At 36.5% G+C, this 22547-nt stretch overlaps 1 protein-coding gene across 3 annotated transcripts in view; it reads left to right on the top strand.

Moving 5' to 3' along the window:
* Positions 1 to 22547, top strand: part of LOC136864219 (early endosome antigen 1) — a 576229-nt gene that overhangs the window by 312273 nt on the left and 241409 nt on the right. For all 3 annotated transcript variants that reach the window (XM_067140939.2, XM_067140936.2, XM_067140937.2), the window contains one exon: positions 20449 to 20671. In XM_067140939.2, coding sequence (XP_066997040.2) covers positions 20449 to 20671 — 223 coding nt within the window. The remainder of the gene's footprint in view (positions 1 to 20448; positions 20672 to 22547) is intronic.

The raw sequence follows: 22547 nt of genomic DNA, 5'->3' as shown, positions 1-22547 counted from the left end.
AGAGTGTGAGGGATTGTTTCAAAGAACATGCTGCACAAGGACTAAATGAGAATGCTGAAGGAAACAGAATAGAGGAAGAATGGATAGTCTTGAAAAATGAAGTCAGTAGGGCTGCTGAAGAAATGTTAGGAAGGAAGAAAAGGTCAGCTAAGAATTAGTGGATAACTCAGGAGAAACTAGACCTGATTAATGAACGACGAAAACACAAGAATGCTAGAAATGAAGAGGGAAAGAAAGAATACAGACAATTAAAGAATGAAGTGAATAGAAAGTGCATGGTAGGTAAGGAAGAATGGCTGAAGGAGAAGTGCAAGGATGTCGAAGGTTGTATGGTCCTAGGAAAGGTAGATGCTCATACAGGAAATTCAAGGAAACCTTTGGAGAAAGGAAATCTAGGTGTATGAGTATTAAGAGCTCAGATGGAAAGCCACTTCTAGAGAAAGAAGACAAAGCAGAAAGATGGCAGGAACATGTCCAGCAGTTGTATCAAGGTAAAGATGTAGATGATTTGGTTCTGGAACAAGAAGAAGCTGGTGATGCTGTTGAAATGGGAGACCTAATTTTGAGGTCAGAGTTGGACAGAGCTGTGAGAGACTTAAATAGGAACAAGGCACCTGGAATTGATGACATTCCCTCTGAATTACTGACTGCCTTAGGAGAAACCAGCATGGCAAAGTTATTCCGTTTAGTGTGTAAGATGTATGAGAGAGGAGAAGTGCCGTCCGATTTTCTGCAAAATGTTATTATACCTATTCCCAAGAAAGCCGGTGCTGACAGGTGTGAAAATTACCGCACCATTAGTTAAGTATCTCATGCCTGCAAAATTTTAACACGTATTATTTACAGGAGAATGGAAAGACAGTTTGAAACTGAGTTGGGAGAGGGTCAATTTGGCTTCAGAAGAAATGTAAGAACATGTGAAGCAATCCTAACCTTACATCTGATCTTGGAGGATCAAATTAAGAAGGACAAGCCCACGTACATGGCATTCGTAGATATAGAAAAGTAATTCGATAATGTTGATTGGACCAAGCTATTTAACCCCTTCAGACCTGATTTTTTTCTTTAAGAAAAAAATATTTTTCAATGAAAACTAACTCCATGGATCATAAATAACACTTTAATGTGAATATAAGCAACTTTCAAAAATTATTTATACAAAATTCAGTATGTACATTACAATGTATGTTCAGATCCGGGCATAGCAAAATTGTTATATTCCAGAAATATGTCAAACTGAACAATAATTGTTACTTACAGAGAAATGACAAGTAGTTAGTTTACAATTCAGCATAAAAAAGTCTTGAATATGAATGAAATCATCAATTACTGTCTAGCTTTTTGCACAACATCCTATGGAATGAAACAAAACAGTTCCTATTACTGGTCAAACAGAGGTGTACATTACACTTGTCACAGTAAACGTGTGATCTCGCATGATAGTTACGTTCCTTTCATCTTGTGGCTTATTTCTTATCATCAAATTGTGGCATGCAATCTGTGTTGTCGTACTGGACATCTTTCCCGTGGTCTTTTCTCAGTACCATGTCATGATCGTGTTGGTGGTGACGATGGGTTTGGTGAAGAACTTGGTCTTCCACGCCGTTCCAAATTAACATTTCTTCCAAATTTTAAGAGACCATCAGCTACTCTCATTATAAAATGTAATTAGTCAAGTACTTCCTTCTTAGGAATACCTAAAGCATCACAGTCTTTTCGATACTCAAGCCAGCTATTGGTTAGGGCAAAATCAATGCAGTGGGCAATCATTCTTTGTGTCCATTTCTTGGATCGTAAGAAAATTCTATATAAACTTATCAATTGATCCAGAAGATCAACTCTTCCCATTCACTGTTTGTATAGTTTTATTATCTATGGGAGGGGTATCTCGATGTAGGCTGACTGACCTCTGTCCCATCGTAAACTTTGTCTTCTTTTCCTTTCCCTACAAAATTTGAAGCAAGACTGACAGTTCTATTATCGAGCCACTTGACAATGACAACATCACCATCATGACTTGACACTTCATCTGCATACCCTCTGGTTTTCCTTTTCATCTCTCTCTCTGAAAGCAATGGAGGATTTGAAAATTGATTGGCTCGAATGGTGCCTCTTGCATAAATACCTTCTTGTATACTTCTATACTTAATTTGTGATTTATCTGTTAAGATATTGATGTAATTATTTATATCAGTACTTTGTGTTTCTTCACTAACCTCCTCAACACTTCGTTTCTCGGCATCATCATTTAGGCCTACATCTTCATCTTCTTGTTCTACTTCAGTCGCGGCTACTTTATCCTTGCCTATAGTTCTGTGATTCCTCTTCATTGGTACTGGGGTGTCTAAAAGGTCCTCTTCATCACTATTGAAGTCTTCAATGTCAGATGCCTCGCCATTCTCCAGTATGTCTAAAATTACAGATGCATAATTTGGATCACTGGGATTGAGTCGTTCAGGAGCCATATTTTTCTTCAATTGAGACAATGAAGGGCCTAAACATTGAAAATGTGAACAACCAGGTTATTTACATTTTAAGAACTCTTTCAAAGACACTGTATAACTTAATAAATTACTACTAGAACACATAATTAGATGTAGCCGAACATCGAGGTTATGAACTGCTAGGCATAACTTGGGTCCAGATGTACATTACAATGTACATTGACTTTTGCCCCATAAAACAGCACATCATGCCCATGTGATTTAAGTTGCGTTATTATGGTATAATTCTTTCTTGATATCTGATTCATAAACACACAAATCAAGACCACTATTGTAACTAAATACTGTACATACTTATACCCAAAAGCAATAGCACTTACCTTCATCAGCATGGTTTGTGTTCTCGATCTTCCCTGTTTACAGTTGAAGTTTGTATTTCCAATCACAGAGGGCAGTAAACTCTGAAATAGTGCACAGATGGGATGTACATTATGGCGTACAAACAGTCACCAGCATCAAAAGAGCTACTGGGGTTTGTGTAAAGGGCATGCAAAGTTATGTACATTATAATGTACACCAGGTCTGAAGGGGTTAAGATTCTGATGGTGATTGGGATCAGATACTGAGAACGAAGAATTATCTACAATCTGTATAAAAGTCAGTCTGCAGTGATAAGAATCGAGGGCATTGAAAAAGAAGCAGCAATCCAGAAAGGAGTGAGGCAAAGCTGCAGTTTGTCCCCACTCCTTTTCATTGTTTACATAGAACAGGCAGTAAAGGAAATCAAAGAGGAATTTGGGAAGGGAATCACAATCCGAGGAGAGGAATTCAAGACCTTGAGATTTGCTGATGATATTGTTATTTTATCTGAGACTACAGAAGATCTCGAGAAGTTGCTGAATGGTATCGACTAAGTCTTGGGTAAGGAGTGCAAGATGAAAATAACTAAGTCCAAAACAAAAGTAATGAAGTGCAGTTGAGTGAAGGCATGCGATGCAGGAAATATTAGATTAGGAAATGAAGTCTTAAAGGAAGTGGATGAATATTGTTACTTGGATAGTAAAATAACCAACGATGGCAGAAGTAAGGAGAACGTAAAATGCAGACTAGCACAAGCAAGGAAGAGCTTTCTTAAGAAAAGGAATTTGCTCACTTCAAACATTGATGTAGGAATTAGAAAGATGTTTCTGAAGACTTTTATCTGGAGTGTAGCAATGTATGGAAATGAAACATGGATGATAACTAGTTCAGAAAGAAAGAGAATAGAAGCTCTTGAAATGTGGTGTTACAGAAGAATGCTGAAGGTGAGATGGATAGATTGAATCACGAGTGAAGAGATACTGAATCGAATTGGTGAGAGGAGATTGATTTGGCTAAAATTGATGAGAAGAAGAGATAGAATGATAGGACACATCTTAAGACACCCAGGACTTGTTCAGTTGATTTTTGAAGGAAGTTTAAGCAGTAAGAACGGTAGGGGTAGACCAAGGTATGGATATGACAGGCAGATTACAGCAGATGTAGTATGCGATTTATGTAGAAATGAAAATGTTAGCACAGGATTGGGTGGCATGGAGAGGTGCATTAAACCAGTCTATGGTCTGATGACTGAGGCAACAACGACCCTCTATTTGGAACCAGTACTGTCTTCGAGTTCCACACCTCCTTTTTTTTTTTGTATAACCATTGTCTCCTAGGTCTCCCTCTACTTCTCTCACATAGAACTTTTGGTCAGGAAAAAAAGAAGGAAAATGTTATGACTTATTAAAAATTAGCTGTCGTAGTTTTATTTGAATACACTGCCTACATCATTGCATTGTATAGCATTTCTCTTGCAACTTGGCTACTCTTAACAATTCAATATCCTGCTTTGCATATTGATAAAATTCCTTGCAGGATAGTGAAAAATGTTGAGGAACTTAATTGTGCCTTTATCAGTTCTGGTTGGCTCCGCTTCCTAACATCTGTCCATTTATTTGTCATCAATAAAAGAATTCTTTCCTGTAAGGAATTCGGAATACTTAATAAAGAACATATTACTGTATTTTGGATGTCAGAGTTAAACTGTCGTAAATGCAAAAACAAAGATTTTTAGGTTGATATTGTATGAGACTTGTTTTGGTTGTGTCTTCTTATGGGTACACTATTGTTTGTGTATGTTTTGCAACAATGAAGATAAGCTATTGATTACTGTTGTATGTGCAAGGACAACTCAGCGATAAACAATTGTAAGCAATTACAACTGTTCAACCTTATGCTGTCTGCCACACTCCTTATTGTATTGGCTCTTACGTTAGTTTACCATGGTCAGAACTGTCGATTTGACCTGCCTTAAAGGTAGAAAAATATGCTCCTCAGCAGCTTCTTTCTGCTCATGGTAGTTTACCTCTGACATCCAGATTTGTATCTGGGACATTCTTCATTGAAACCAGTACCTTAGGAAAAAAATGAAGCCACTTATCAACATCATAACCCTGATGATGAATGCATTCTTCTAATACACCCCTACTATCACATAATTCCTCATACAATTCATGAAGGTTCATGCATTACTGCAAATTTAATACATTAACAGTTTTTTCAAAGTCAGAATATTCCAATTCTCCACTCAAAGAAAAGCCATTTAACTTGGAATGTGGGTTATTTTCAGTGAAGTTGTATTGTTTTTTCAAGATAACACAGTATGTTAGTATGTAACTCATAAAATTCACCTGTAATTTTACTCTGTTTTGATTGTGGCAGAAATTTCAGAAATTGTTTTGTAGCATTTCCAAAAATGTTATCTTTGATCCTTTACTCAACGTTATTATATAATGAGCTCATGCATCTGTAGGATTCACACACACTTACCGGTAATTCACTTTTACTAAAGATTTAGTAGTAAGATCAAGTCGCTCTCCTACATTGACAAAGAAATTAAAATACAACTGAATATACATGTCTGAATTAGGATCATCATTTTGTAACATTATTGAAAAAAATTGGGGCAATCATCCAGACTTTGAAAATAGATCTTAGTAGCTGGCCTATTTGCATTCTTTTCACAGTTGTTAAACTTAGCCATATATTTGGCATATGGTGCACTGTTTCTGATCATTCTAAATCAATAAAATCAAAAAAAGGTTCTTCTTCTCTTCTTTTTTTTTTTTTTTTTTTTTTTTAACACTGAAGAATGATTGAACATTTTTAGAATAACCTTTTCAGTGTCAGTAACCAATCTCTCCCTAGCATATTTCATGGCATTATGGACCAAATTATTTAAACAGTTAGCTTTTACAATGTTTTCATTTTGTTGCTTAAGAAGCTGAAAAACAGAGTACAGTAGTGTCTACCTAAAGTCACATTGGCTTTGTCAGGAGAAAGTGCAGAAATTTGACTGGGTTCAAGTGTAATTTCTCAAGATTATCCCACAAAATTGATGATACAAATTTGGCACTTTCATCTGCCCTATGCTAGAGTCAAAATACCTAACAAAAATTGGGAACATTTTCCTCTTCCTTCCATTAGAAGCATCAGTTGCTAATGAAAAGAATTGACTACACTTTTCTGGGTTATTAAGAAAATCAGCAGTCATTTACACTTCTTGGGGCAAGGACGTTCTTTATTGATAGTTATGACTTTGTTTTAGCACACAACACTTGCTACTATCTCTGAATCTGGGAAAAGTGCTGCCGTTAGCTTGTTGCCACAATCTAAGATTTTGTAACTTAGGTCATGTTTAACACAGAGATAAGTCCTAATTCACAATCTGTTACAGTGTCAAGTTCCTTTCCTTTTTCCCTTTTTTTTTTTTTTTAAATACAAAATAGCTGGGTAATTTGCTACTTCCTGATAAACATGTTTTCTTGCGTGATGTTTCACATTGAACTGTGCATCATGGCTGATACTGAAGTCTTTTTTATACACTTTACAGTAGGTGGAACTATTTTCAAGTCCAGGAGATAACCATTTAAACTTCTCTTTCCTTGTTTTCGAATATACCTGACTGTACTGTAACTTCACTGTTTTCTTAGGAGGAATTTTGATTCAGTCACTCATTGTGTACTGTATACTACACAATTACAAGAGCCTGTGCAGCTCAGGCGTCACTGCGCCGGCCTCTCACCACTGGGTTTCATGGTTCAAATTCTGGTCACTCCACATGAGATTTGTGCTGGACAAAGCAGAGGCGGGACAGGTTTTTATCTGGGTACTCCAGTTTTTCCAGCCATCTTTCATTCCTGTGACATTCTTCAATATCATTTCATTTCATCTGTCCGTCATTGATTATAGCCCCAGAGGAGTGCGACAGGCTTCGGCAGCCAGCGCAATTGCTATCCTTGCCACTAGATGGGGCTTCATTCATTTCATTCCTGACCCAGTCAGATGACTGAAAACAGACTGAGAGTTTTTTTTAACTACAAAATTACTATTACAGCTCTCTCTACCCTATGCACACAAAAGAACGCTATAAACAGAACACTTGTATCCAATTCAAATGTCAACACAGTGATGCAGCTAGAAGTTATTGTTGTTGTTTGAGTCATCAGTCCATAAACTGGTATGATGCAGCACTCCACGTCACCTTATTATGTGCTAACCTTTTCATTTCTACGTAATTGCTGCATTCTACATCTGCTCTAATCTGCTTGTCATATTCATACCTTGGTCTACCCCTACTGTTCTTAATGCCTACATTTCCTGCGAAAACCAACTGCACAATTCCTGGGTGTCTTAACACATTGACGCCCACTATCTGAGCGGGCTATTTAAATGGCTGGCCCGGCTATTCCAGCTGTTACTGGCACAGCAAATAACAACGAATTATTTTCACAATAAGTTCTAAACTAAACAAGATATGGAAATGAAATTTTGCACACACCTTAAAGATGTCCTCTAGTATCTCTGGAGGGTGTGGTAGCTAATGTCACACTTTCCTGGGTGAATGGTAACACCGTACTTGCCACAAAAAATAGCATGTTTCACCGATCATGTTATTTTTGAAGACACTTTGCACCTTCTTGAGGGGAACTGTACTTTATTTGATGGTGGAAACTTCAAGAGAATATGATCTTTTCTCTGGTGTCCTATTTGGCAGCAAAATTGCAGGACATGGACTTGGAGGTAATGAAGTGGAGCGTGCTGAGATAGTACAATTTATGAACTTCATCGTGTAGGTCCCTATTGATACAGTTAAAATTAAGAAACAATGTTACGTTTTGGTCCACCCAATCAATACACATCACTTTACAAGTGAGCTATTTAATTAAAAACTTATTAACAATATTTAGGGACATGTTTTGTCTCTATTTGAGACTTCATCAGTCATAAAATCACACGATAGATTAAAAAACTCAAATCAAAAAATTAAAAAATGTAAAAAAAAATGGAAGAACCCAATGTCTTTTTAATGACTATTTGAGAAATGCAAGGATGTAAGTATATATTAATTATTTACACAAATTGACCTATCTTCTTGCAAAAACTTTTGTCTTCGATGTTAAAAATGAATTTAACTTGAAATTGACAAGCCTGTTATAACATCTCGTATGAAATCAATGTCCAATGTTGCTGTCCTATTTGAAACGGAAGTTCCTTTTGAACAATTCAGAAAACATAGGAGAACAAGTATACATATATTTAAAGAAGTAGTTTAACACTTCTTCCAAATAATCTTTCAGCAAGTTAAATATGAGCAACCTTACTTGAAAAACCTTGCAAGCATTGTTGGAATGTGGTAGTTTCAGTGTGTTGACTTGGGAGATCGAAATTTTGGCCTCAGAAGAAGATTGGTACTAAATCCATATCAGAACAATTAAAAGCATTAACTTGTAGAATATTCTTTCAAATTTAGCTAATTTGATGGAAGAAATCTGAAGCCGTATGAGACTGCCTGTCATATGGTAAAGACCAACGCTGCATGATTACAATATTTGTGGCTTAAATCCTAAGAATAATCCTTTTTGAAAAAGACAAGGTCTGGAAAGAAAGAGATATAAAATGAATGGGTTTAAAACCCTCAGATAACTAAGAAAAGAGATTCCATCATGAATATTTGTATATGACATAAAAGCTTACCGTAAATGACACTCCCTATAGCTGGTTTAGAATGAGCCTCACTCTGACTTGCTTCTCGCTGTGCTACTGCGTGTGTTGTAGTTGTGTTGTGTTTTCTTTCACCCGGCGGAACATGGCTAGTGGCGGTAGGGGGGGAACAGTGGTATTAGTGGGGAAAGGGGAAATAGCTTGGCCTGGAGTAGGAGCGGGAAGTTTTGAATTAGAGGAGGAGACTTCCAATTATTAATTTTTCATGAGGATAGAAACGATGGTATTTGTCCATATATAACAGATTTTTGTTCTCTTGTACGTCATTTAAATTTTGTTTGCCTTAATATTCTGGTCCAAACTCATATAAATATTTTCGTAATTGCTCATCAGGTTCCCTTTGCTTACTCTTTTTAAAATGGTCAAGTCTTTATTTATGTCAGTATATTGGGGACCATATCCCCCATATGCTGTTTGCTTTACGTCGCTTCGACACAGATAGGTCTTATGGCGACGATGGGACAGGAAGGGCCTAGGAGTGGGAAGGAAGCGGCCGTAGCCTTGATTAAGGTACAGCTCCAGCATTTGCCTGGTGTGAAAATGGGAAACCATGGAATATCCCCTATATGGACACTCACTGCAGAATACTTCTTGTGTCTGTTAGCGCTGACGTGTTTGAGATATCTGGTTTGAAAACTCCTACCTGTTTGCCCCACGTACGTGATGAAGCATTGATCGCACTTAAGTTTATAGATTCTTGAATCTAAGAAATCCTCTTCATTGTGATTGACACTATTATGGTTATAAAATATATGACCATTATTGTTTATAGTAAAAAATGAGACTTGACAGTCGTGTTTCTCAATTTTGTGATTTGAAAAATCCCTGGGTTAGTAAAGGTGAAATTCACGTATTTTGAACTCTTGGGATTCTCTGGTGTTAATCTTATGTTGTTCTTTCTTTTTACTTTATTTATAATTTTATGGATGGTATTCGCACTGAACCCATTCATAATAGCTATCTTTTGTACGTATTGTAATTCTTTTTCTCTTTCTGTTTGAGATAAAGGTAAATTGAATGCTCTATAAACCATACTGAAATAGGCAGCCCCCTTATGACTCCCAGGATGTAAAGAATCATTTTTAATGGTCTAGTGTCAGACCTAAGATGAAACGCTGGTTAATAGAGCAAACGCCTGAAAAGCTTTACATCTGATATGTTTTTGACATTTTTAACATGCTCAATTGGTGAAAAATATCTAATTCCCTCCATGGGAATTTAGAATTTTCCATTCGGAATTGCTAGGCAGGCAATAGTTCCATTGTGGAGATTTCTCTCCCGTATGCAGTTATTAGACTGTGCCTCTTATAAGGGCTTCTGATAAGTTCACCTGCATACACTCCAGCGTCAGTGGGTAGGGTCTGACACATCCCACTCTGATGAGTCTAGTGTCAGACCTAAGACGAAACACTGGTTAATAAAGAAGTTCACCTGCATACACTCCAGCGTCAGTGGGTAGGGTCTGACACATCCCACTCTGATGAGTCTAGTGTCAGACCTAAGACGAAACACTGGTTAATAAAGCAAACACCTGAAAAGCCTTACATCTGATATGTTTTTGACATTTTTGACATGCTCTATTGGTGAAAAATATCTAATTCCTCCATGGGAATGTAGAATTTTCCATTCAGAATTGCTAGGCAGGCAATAGTTCCATTGTGGAGATTTCTCTCCCGTATGCAGTTATCAGGCAGTGCCTCTTATAAGGGCTTCTGATAAGTTCACCTGCATACACCCCAGCGTCAGTGGGTAGGGTCTGACACATCCCACTCAGATGAGTCCAGTGTCAGACCTAAGACGAAATGCTGGTTAATAGAGCAAACGCCTGAAAAGCCTTACATCTGATATGTTTTTTTGACATTTTTGACTTGCTCTATTGGTGAAAAATATCTAATTCCCTCCATGGGAATTTAGAATTTTCCATTAGGTTCCCTCTTAACGGTTACATCTCAGAAATTGTCCTTCTCGTTTTCAAGTGTGAATTTTATTCTTTCATCTAATGAATTTAAAAACTGTAAGATATTGTTACACTTGTTATAACGCTTATCTATTATTACAAAGGTATTGTCCACAAATCATGTCCAAAAATCCAAACCAAGAATATGTCCTATTATTTTGCGGTGCTCTAGATGGCCTAAAAAAATATTGGCTAATATATCCGAGGCAGGAGCTCCCATTGGTAAACACTCTTGACTATAAATAGTGTTGTTGAACGTAAAATAGTTATTTTTTGTGATGAAATCTAGAATATTCGTGAATTGATCAGTGTCTAATTTCCCTAGACGACCGTGAGTGGTTAAATTCGTTCTAATAATATCTGTTGTTTTATTTACCGGGATGCAGTGCTGGTCTTTGCCATACAACAGACAGTCTCATAAGGCTTCAGATTTCTTCTATCAAATTAGCTAAATTTGAAAGAATATTCTACAAGTTAATGCTTTTAATTATTCTGATATGGATTTAGTACCAATCTGTTTCCAAGGCCAGGATTTCGATCTCCCCAGTCAACACACTGAAACTACCAGATTCCAACAATGCTTGCAATGTTTTTCAAGTAAGGTCATTCATTTTTAACTTTGTTGAAAGATTATTTGCAAGAAGTGGTGAACTACCTCTTTAAATATATGTATACTTGTTCTCCTATGTTTTCTCAATAGTTCAAAAGGAACTTCCGTTTCAAATACGGACAGCAACAATGGACATCGATTCCTTACGAGACGTTATGGCAGGCATGTCAATTTCAAGTTAATTTCATTTTTAACATTGAAGACAAAAGTTTTTGCAAGAAGTAAGGTCAATTTGTTTAAATAATGTGTAGGGCCTATATATTTATATATTTGCATTTATCAAATAGTCCTTTAAAGGACATTGGTTTCTTCCATTCTTTTTACATTTTTTTTCAGGTTCTGATGTGAGGTTTGTAATCTACCATGTGATTTTATGGCTGATGAAGTCTCAAATAGAGACAAAAAATGTCCCTAAATATTTTGAATATGTTTCTAGAAAGCCAAGAATACCGGCCGAGAGAATTTGTCGTGCTGACCACACGACACCTCATAATCTGCAGGCCTTCGGGCTGAGCAGCGGTCGCTTGGTAGGCCAAGGCCCTTCCAGGGCTGTAGTGCCATGGGGTTTAGTTTGGTTTGGTTTTGGTTTTAATTAAATAGTTCACTTGCAAAGTGATGTGTATTGATTGGGTGGACCAAAACCTAACATTGTTCCTTAGTTTTAACTGTCAATACGGATCTACACGATGAAGTTTGTAAATTGTACCAAAGAAGCCAAACAGGCTAAGAAAGTTTTAAGTAAGTTCATGAATCTCAAAATCAGATTAGCAAAAATTTCAAAAGACATAGCATTTTTAAAAGAATGTCCAGTAAGCAAAGTAATTCCCAAATTCTTAAAACCTTCCTAAAAAAAAAAAATATCATCTCATTTTCACCTTTCAGTTCGAAACTAGGTCAACCACTTATGGTTAAGGAAAGAGATTAAATTTCTTTACAGAAAGAAATCCTTTTTAAATGAAAAGTTGTATTTAGCTCATCTTGAGGGTCCGCTATGGCTGGTCCCCCTAGAATGGAATTCTTGCCAATGTCATGTCGCAAATAAAATGGAATGCATCTTAAGTAAGAAACAGGCCACACTGGACAAGAAACTAGATCATTTAAGAAGGGCGAATTATGTTATGGAGGTTCATAACAATAATATTAATAATAGAAAATCCGGAGTAAATCATTTAACGGCACAAGATAAGTTAAGTTCAGTCAGTTCAGTAAAAAAACCTTTCTAGAATCCATTTCAGAGATCAAGAATTAGGCAATCTTAATAGGGGACCTAAATTAATTGGCCAAGTTTTAACAAAGATGATGATATCATAACTATCGCCGAAGCAGAGTCTAACATCCAAAAACTCCCTGTAGATTCTCAAGACGATCTTAGGTATGAAATAAAGAAAAGACTCCTACAGTTAGTCAGCTGAAAACCAATATTTCTTGAATAAAATAAAAGACAATGGCATCATTGTGACTAAGGCATATAAAGGTAATTGTAAGGTCATATTAGATAGAAAAGAATACATTGAAAAAACTGAAAAGTTTTTCTCTGATGAGTCATTTTCCTGAGTTAATAAAGACCCCACAGCTAGGATACAAAAAGTTTAGAATCTTTATTGAAAAGTTCCACGTTCATTCACAATGAAGACAAAATTCTGAAGATAATAATATGAACACCATATTATCTACGGCTAAAGCTTTGCCTAAAATCCATAAAGCGGGAATACCTGTTAGACCTATCATTAACTGCAAGAACAGCCCAACATACAAAATCTCAAAATTTATACACAGGTTTCTTTCTAACAACTATAAGTTCCACAATAAGTCAATAAAAAGGAATTCAGTAGATATTTGTAAAAGTTTAGAAAGTTTCAAGCTTTAGCCTCATCATTACTTATGTTTGTTTGACATAACTAATATGTATGCAAATATCCTGGTCAATAAAACAATAGATATTATTAGAATGAATTTAATCAGTCAAGGTCGTTTAGTGAAATTAGAGATTGATCTGTTCATGAAAATTCTAGAGTTCGTCACAAAAAAGAACTATTTTACGTTCAACAACACTATTTATAGTCAAGAGGGTTTACCAATGGGAGCTCCTGCCTCGGGTATATTAGCCAATATTTATTTAGACCATCTAGTGCACCGCAAAATAATAGGACATATTTCTGGTTTGGATATTTGGACACGATTCGTGGACGATACCTTTGTAATAATATATAAGCATTATAACAAGAGTAACAATATCTTACAGTTTTTAAATTCATTAGGCGAAAAAATAAAATTCACACTTGAAAATGAGAAGGACAATGCTTTGAATTTCTGAGATGTAACTGTTAAGAGGGAACCTGGCAAGTTCTCTTATAAACTATACAGAAAGGATATGTTTACTCCTGTGACCATTAAAAATGATTCTTTACATCCTGGGAGTCATAAGGGGCTACCTATTTCAGTATGGTTTATAGAGCCTTCATTTTACCTTTACCTCATACAGAAAGAGAAAAAGAATTACGATACATACAAAAGATAGCTATTATGAATGGGTTCAGTGTGAATACCATCAATAAAATTATAAATAAAGTAAAAAGAAAGAAGAACATAAGATTAACACCAGAGAATCCCAAAAGTTCAAAATATGCAAATTTCTCCTTTACTAACCCAGGGATTTTTCAAATCACAAAATTATTTAAGAAACACGACTGTCAAGTCTCATTTTTTACTAAAAACAGTAATGGTCATATATTTTATAACCATAATAGTGTTAATGACAATAAAGAGGATTTCTTAGATTCAGGAATCTATAAACTAAAGTGCGATCAATGTTCATCACGTACTTGGGGCAAACAGGTAGGAGTTTTCAAACCAGATATCTTGAACACATCTATGCTAACAGACACAAGAAGTATTCTGCAATGAGTGTCCATATGGGGGATACTGGTCACCAGTATGCTGACACAAAGAAAGACTTGACCATTTAAAAAAGAGTAAGCAAAGGAAACCCGATGAGCAATTACGAAAATATTTATATGTTTGAACCAGAGTATTAAGGCAAACAAAAATTTAAATGAAGTACAAGAGAACAAAAATCCATTATATTAACAAATACCATCGCTTCTATCCTCACGAAAAATGAATAATTGGAAGTCACTTCCTCTAATTCAAACTTCCCGCCCTCCCAGTCCTACTACAGGCCAAGCTATTTCCCCTTCCCTTATTAAGAGCACTGTTCCCCCCCTACCGCCATTAGCCATGTTCTGCCGGGCGAAAGAAAACACAACTACAACACATACAGTAATGTGGCGAGAAGCAACTCAGAGCGAGGCTCATTCTAAACCAGTTATATAGAGTCATTTACGGTAAGCTTTTACGTCATATACAAATATTCATGACGGAATCTCTTTTCTTAGTTATCTGAGGGTTTTAAACCTGTTCATTTTATATCTCTGTCTTTCCAGACCTTGTCTTTTTCAAAAAGGATTATTCTTAGTATTTAAGCCACGAATATGGTGGTCATGTAGCGCTGATCTTTGCTATACGACAGGCTTCCTCATAAGGCTTCAGATTTCTTCTACCAAATTAGCTAAATTTGAAAGAATATTCTACAAGTTAAAGCTTTTAATTGCTCTAATATGGATTTTGTACCAATCCATTTCCGATGCCAGAATTTCAATCTCCCCAGTCTACACACTGAAACTTCCAGATTCCAACAATGTCTGCAAGGTTTTTCAAGTAAGGTCATTCATATTTAACTTTGCTGAAAGATTATTTGCAAGAGGTGGTGAACTACCTCTTTAAATATATGTATACTTGTTCTCCTATGTTTTCTCAATTGTTCAAAAGGAACTACTGTTTCAAATATGGACAGCAACAATGGACTTTGATTCTGTATGAGATGTTATGGCAGGATTGTCACTTTCAAGTTAATTTAATGTTTTAATATTGAAGACGAAAGTTTTTGCAAGAAGTGAGGTCAGTTTGTGTAAATAATGTATATATATTTATATCTTTGCATTTCTCAAATTGTCCTCAAAAAGACATTGGGTTCTTCCATTTTTTTCACATTTTTTTTTCAGTTTCTGATTTGTGTTTCATAATCTACCACGTGATTTTATGGCTGATGAAGTCTCAAATAGAGACCAAACATGTCCCTAAATATTTTTTGTATATTTTTAATTAAGTAGTTCATTTGTAAAGTGATGTGTATTGATTGGGTGGACCAAAACCTTACATTGTTTTTTAGGGTGCTGAGATGTCGGAGAGGGGTGACTGTACTTGTATGTCGGGTTCACTTTTTTTCCTGGAGCAAGTTCGTAACTACTGCCTGCATGCAATTCAGGAATGTTATATTGTTTTGAGGATTTGAGTTCTGAAAGAGCCGAAATGCATTAAAAAGTGAGCAGTACAGTAATTAAAATAAAACCTATGTTTTGGCCACTTTACTGTTTTCCTCGTGAAAGGATAGAGTAACAAGTACTGGTCTGCAGTATCAACACCATGCATGTGTTGATTATAGTCAGTCACAGACTCTGGTGTCAGTTGTTTTTTCCCAGATTTTTTTGTTTCAATTATTTACGCCGAGTGGATGGTAGTTACCATAGTAATAACCTTTTCGTCCCTCGTAGAAGCAAGCAGTACATCCTTGTCCCTCCTGAAAGTCATTTTGCCCTGTTTTAGAATTGCCTGGTGTTCCTTTAGATCTTTCGGTACACCCCCATTTGACTGTATTGTTTCACATACGGCAGTGTTGTGTTCCTGTAATTGTTTTGCGAGTCCAACGCTGTTGTAATAATTATCCATATGTACTGTATGCCCCTGTCCAAGATAATTTTCCAGCAGCTGAAAAACTGTGCTTTGTAAATTCGCCCCACTTGCATCATATATCATGAGATTATAGATACACTCCATGTTATATTCACAAACCATCCTCACTAAAATCCCATATTTTATTATTTTACTGAGGTTGTATACGTGGAATATTTGGCGCCCTCCCCAGGCTAGCTTTCCCTCATCCAGTGCAGTTTTCTGTTTGGGAGTGTAAAGCTCTGTAAATCTGTCACACAGTTTTGTATAATCTGTCAGTGCTGTGCTCATATTCGCTGCTGTCACTAAAGTGGAGAAATGACAGGATACTTTCGAAATGATTTCGTGACATGTTTTTTGAGAAAATATGAGTGGAGAAATTTGGATCTTCTGTCCAATACATTCTGAGAGCTGGTTTACTAACTATGCCGGTAATGAGCATAAAACCCAGGAATTGTCTCATTTCTGAAACCATCACCGAACTCCATGTTTGTGTAAGAGAGTGTTTAGTGAAGGGACATGGCGCAGCACTGATTACCTGACTGGCATACAGATTTGTTTGATTGCACAGGTATTCGAGAAATTCAGCTGTAAGAAATAGATTTACAAATGACATCTCGTTTGAGTTTTCAGTTTCAATATTTAGACCTGGTTTAGCCATAAATGGGATAGCAGGGGGGAGGGGGAATTAAAGGTGAACCTTCAGGTACTGTGTTTTCTGTCACGTGTCCAGGAGAATCTTCTTCACTGTCATCACTATCACTTGCACTTAGTTCAGGAATTACAGGGTGTTTCAAAAAGAATATACATATTACAAAGTATTATTTTGTCCAACCTGTCAAGCGCTGTGCCTCGGTTCGGCTACTGGAGAAACGAATACATAGCCGCTCGATGTCAGTTGTCTTCTGTTTTGCTTGGTAACCGTCATATGTTTAAAATGGCTACTCCGCAGCAGAAATCATTTTGTGTTCTCGAATTTGCGAAGTGCAATTCCGTGATTACAGTGCAAAGACGTTTCAGGTTGAGGTACCAAATTGATCCTCCGAATGGATGGGACATGCGCAGTTGGAATCGACACTTTGTAGATACAGGATGTGTATGTAAAGGAACGAGTCGTGGCCACCCTCGTGTTCCTGAAGAAAATGTTGCACAAATTGAAACTGCTTTCCAACGTAGTCCTTCAAAATCAACTCGTCATGCCAGTCGGGAGTTATAACTGCCTACAACAACAATTTGGCATGTTGTGAAACGTCGGTTGGTTATGAAGCCGTACAAGTTACAGCTGTTACAAGCTCTGCGTCCTAATGAAAAACGCAAACGTGTGGCATTTTGTAACGAGATTCTTGATGCTATTGACAATGATAACACTTCCGCACAACGCATCGTATTCAGTGATGAAGCGACTTTCCATGTTAGTGGTCACGTGAACAAACACAATGATCAAATTTTTGGCCTGTAGAACCCACATGCAGTCATTGAACATGTATGAGATTCGCCCAAAGTCAATCTGTTTTGTGCGATATCCTGATCATCTGTTTACGGCCCCTTCTTCTTTGATGGAAACATGGTTAACAGTCAGTAGTATCTCGCTATGTTACAAAACTGATTGTTTCCACGGCTGCACGAAGACAACATTTTTCAACAAGACGGGGAACCCCCCTCACTGGAGTTGCCAAGTGCATGAATATCTGAATGAAACTCTACCGAACCGTTGAATTGGTCGTCAAGGAGCTGGCGACTTAGCATGTCTCAGCTGGGCTCCACAGTAACTGGATTTCATACCCTGTGACTTCTTCCTGTGGGGTTTCATTAAAGACAACGTTTATGTACCACCACTCCCACAGAACCTGGAAGAGTTGAAGAACCGGATTCGTACTGCCATAACATCAGTGACGAAGGACATGCTTGCCTGAGTATGGGAGGAATTTGAGTATCGATGTGATATTGTTTGTGTCGCTGATGGAGGACATATTGAACATCTGTAATCTGAACTTGAGAGGTTCGTAAACATGTGTGTAAAGTTCCATATTCGTATGTCTTACAGTTTAATAAATATATGCGTTTGAAATACATATATTCTTTTTGAAACATCCTGTAGTTCATCATCCGAGTCTTCATTGATTAGGATGTCAGGAATTTCATCAACACTTATATTGTCCCTAAACGCCATGGTTACATTTCAGAATGTGACTGTACACAAGCTTGTGTAATCACAAACCATCTACACAGCTAGCTTGGGCAGCACTAGCCTTCGTTAAGAAACGGAACAAAAAATTATATTGGATGGGAAAATTTCCAAGGCCATGTGGTTTCTGGTGAGAAGAAGCAGGCAGAAGCATTTATAAGGGTATTACCCTCATATCTGTTGCACATATTTGTGACAAAAATAAACCACAACTGCATAGGAACGGCTACAATTCAAGGTTGCGCTTATCCAGGCTAACTCAGATACGGTTCAGAGCATGGACAAGCACTATAGGCACTAACTCGAATACAGGCGTGAATGTGTTAAGATGTGTCCCATCATTCTATCTCTTCTTCTCATTAAATTTAGACAAATCGATCTCCTCTCACCAATTCCATTTAGTATCTCTTCATTTGTGATTTGATCTATCCATCTCACCTTCAGCATTCTTCTGTAACACCACATTTCGAAAGCTTCTATCCTCTTTCTTCTGAGCTAGTTATCATCCATGTTTCACTTTGATACAGTGCCATGCTCCAGACAAAAGTCTTCAAATACATCTTTCTGATTCCTATGTCAATGTTCGAAGTGAGCAAATTTCTTTTCTTAAGAAAGGCCTTCCTTGCTTGTTCTAGTCTCCATTTTATGTCTTCTGTACTTCTACCATCGTTAGTTATTTTACTACCCAAGTAACAGTATTCATTTACATCCTTTAAGACATCATTTCCTAATGTAATATTTCCTGCATCACCTGACTTTATTCGACTGTACTTCTTTACTTTTGTTTTGTACTTATTTATTTTCATCTTGTACTCCTTACCCAAGACTCTGTCCATACCATTCAGCAATTTCTTCAGGTCTTCTGCAGTCTCAGATAAAATAACAATATCATCAGCAAATCTCAGGGGATTTTATTTCCTCTCCTTGGATTGTGATTCCCTTCCCAAATTCCTCTTTGATTTCCTTTGCCGCCTGTTCTAGAATTATTAACCACTAATTTCAATCTATTATATTTAAAATACGGTATATTTTATCGACACAAATTTTGTTCATGACTGATTCAAATCATAATTGCATGCTTATCTATAAAAATAAATTATCATCATTAAATTGAAACAATGTTGGGTTATATCATTTGCATAATGACAATTTTCTGTGAATTAAAAGAGCGTTTAATAATTTATTAATGAGAAGAAAACTTCTTATGGTTAAAAGAAAAACATTAGTCATAAACTGTATTTATAAAAAAAAAAAATCTTACAGGAAAAATGTAAGATTTGGCAACCCTAATCTCACCAGTTATGACTGAGTCCATTTGTCTCCTAGATAACCTATCGTCCTCCATCTGCCTCTCATGACCTCACTACCAAAGTTGGTTAATACGCACAGCTTACAGTATATAGGGAAGATATATTTATATCACATTAAGATCAAGATGAAGGGGTAGAAGATACAAATAGGTGTCTTCAAAAATCGTAAAATACCACAGTTAGTGGAACAAAAATCCAATAATTTTTTAAGTCCTACAAATAAATATTTTCTTATAACTGATGATTTGAAGTCATCTGTTGTGGAATTCCTCATATTCCGTGCGCTTTTTTATTTTCTTTATGAGCTTAGTACCATATCAAGTTCCTTGACTTCGACAAACTGATAATCATTGAATCATTTATTTGGCTTTAAACAACAAGTGCAATAGCCTTTGTCATAATACATTAATATATACAGATAATGATATATTCCATATAGACTAAACAAAATTACTCAAATTATAAAACTATATACACCTCAAAATATCTTGCATGCCAATGGATATCAATATAAATTTATGCTCTGTATAAACTACACAATTATACTGAAGTAAATTGACAGATATGCAAGTAACAACAAATTAATTATAATATTGCAAAAAAAAAAAAAGAAAAAAAAAAAGAGTCCATTGGTGTTGCAGTGATGCTGTTGTACATCCATGCTCTCAGTCCATCTCGCTTTTCCCCACTAAATACTACAAGCAGTCGCTTGAGACGTCCAAAGCCACAAATTATTCATAATAAGGCAGTCAGTTTCTTCTTGGTCTTCCAGCTGTCAACAACATATGGTCAGTAGTCATCCATCCGAGCACTGATAATGTCCAATTGTGTAACATCAGATGCCTTTATAGAATTGCTCTTTCTTGATGGGTATGGTATTGGCCATAAGAATTTCATCATAGGAATTTCTTCTATGCATTAACAAAATTATTTCAGAATGAGACTTTAATTTCTATGATAATAAGGTTACAAACTGTGTTACCTAGTAAATTTTAGATTTTGGTACATGTAATCCACTTTTGTAGATATTCTCAAAAACCTGTTCCTTGTTTTTTTTTTTTTTCTTCCAGCATGGATAAATCAAAAAATGTATTGGAAGAGAGAGAAAAGGAAATATTGCACTTGCAGCTGAAGTTAGAGAGTTCACAAGAGCAAATTGTTGCTTTGACTAAAAATTACAAAGAAGAAAATGAAAGTCTTAAGCATATTAATGAGGATTTAAAGCAAAAACTTTCATCGCTCATTGAAAAATGTGATACAGAGAAAGAAGATCTGAGGCAGGAACTTCAGAAGGTGAGTACTGTAAAACTTTGGGTACCTATTGACTAGATTTAATTTATTTTGTATGATCTTACCATGGCAGGTTATCAGGGTCCTTCAGACTAAAAATTACTACACAGTGAGGTAGTGTGTCCTAATATGCACTCAATTTTTGGAACTGCTACAGTATTTTAAGTTAACTACAAGTTCACTTTTTTGGAGTTTTCCACTCGACTGAGCTTTTCTTTATTTACACACACTCTATGACTTGGGTTATTACACTGCATTCTGGCACAACGAACTTCTGTTCTCTGCATGGCTTCTCACAGCACATTATCATTCCAGACCAAGCTTGATAGCAGCAGTTGCTACTATATATTTGCTTTAAGCAAATTAATTAAGCCTATTTGTAGAACATGTTTTGTTCCTTAGGAACATCTTCAGCTACATAACATTGCTTAGGTGAAATTACAGAGAATTTTCTTCTTCTCAAGAAACATCCTAAATGAATACCTTTGTTATGCTTAAAACAAAACTAATTTTAAAAACAGATAAAGATAATTAAAATGTGTGGGTAATTAAAATGTGTGGGGAAGGTAGAGTGGGGCAGTGAAATGGGAAGGGAAGATGGATATTCTTATGTTCTAACCTAATTTAAAACAATTTCCTATTCACTTAAATAGATGTTAAAAATTTGTTAGTATACAGCCCTTTTGTTCATATGTGATGTGTGTGTTTTTCTTAGTTATTCATTTCTTAAATGTTTTTGAAAATGAATTTTTCATGTTGCTGTTTTGTCTTAATAAAAAAAACTGTTCTGTTCAGCTGCTCTTCATTTCTGAAGTGAGTATTGTTGTTTGATTTAATTTGGTGAAAATAGGTCTCTTGAATTTTTGTTTATTAAGGGATCCTCTAAGCCTCTATGGCTCAGATGGCAGCGTACTGGCCTCTCACCACTGGGTTCCGTGGTTCAAATCCCGGTCACTCTGTATGAGATTTGTGTTGGACAAAATGGAGGCGGGACAGGTTTTTCTCCAGGTACTCTGATTTTCTCTGTCATCTTTCATTCCAGCAACACCCTACAATATCATTTCATCTGTCATTCATTAATCATTGCCCCAGAGGAGTGCAACAGGCTCCGGCAGCCGGCACAATTCCTATCCTTGCCGCTAGATGGCGGCTTCATTAATTCCATTTCTGACCCGATCGAATGACTGGAAACAGGCAGTGGATTTTCATTTCAAGGGATCCTCTGAAGCTGATTGCTGTCTTATGGATGTTATGAAAAAGCTTCCCCAAAGTCTGCAATGAAACAAAAATGGGAGATTGCTTTGTATTAATGTGTATTAAAATCTGATCAAGGGAACCTAGTATTTAAATGAATGGTGTCTCACCTTGTCATGTTGGCAACCTACTGTGTCCTTGGAAGGGTCTAGCAGCAACTGATACAGCTTTCTATTTAGTGAAATAACGATATGTACATTCTGAAGCTTGCTCCTCCCTCGGGGTATGCAAGGTTGTGGAGTGGGGAGGACGCGTGTCGCTTACGGTCACGGTTTCAGTAGCTTCAGAAGAGGGGTTAGGGGGAATAGATATTCAGGAGGATGGTAGTTCAATCGGTTTCTTTCTTTTAAATTCTGTATTTTTTTTTAATGCCTAATGCTTTTAGCTGTGTTCATATTCCTTCGTATAAGGCGGTCTTATTATCAATTATATCATTAAGGTTATTGTCCTGATTATATTGGTATTATAAGTGATATGTTCCAAGTTGTCAGTGGAGAGATGGTGTGGAATGACATTAGTACTTGGAGCCACCGGCAGTAACCAACGCAGTGGCCTCCACGGTATGCACTAGCCATGCGTCTTGGTAGGTGTGCTATTTACCAAGTGATGAGCCCAGCTAGCACAC

The sequence above is a fragment of the Anabrus simplex genome, chromosome 2, assembly GCF_040414725.1.
Source record: "Anabrus simplex isolate iqAnaSimp1 chromosome 2, ASM4041472v1, whole genome shotgun sequence".
NCBI lineage: Eukaryota > Metazoa > Arthropoda > Insecta > Orthoptera > Tettigoniidae > Anabrus > Anabrus simplex.
The sequence above is the reverse complement of the archived record's forward strand: the minus strand, read 5'-3'. Positions and strand labels throughout refer to the sequence as shown.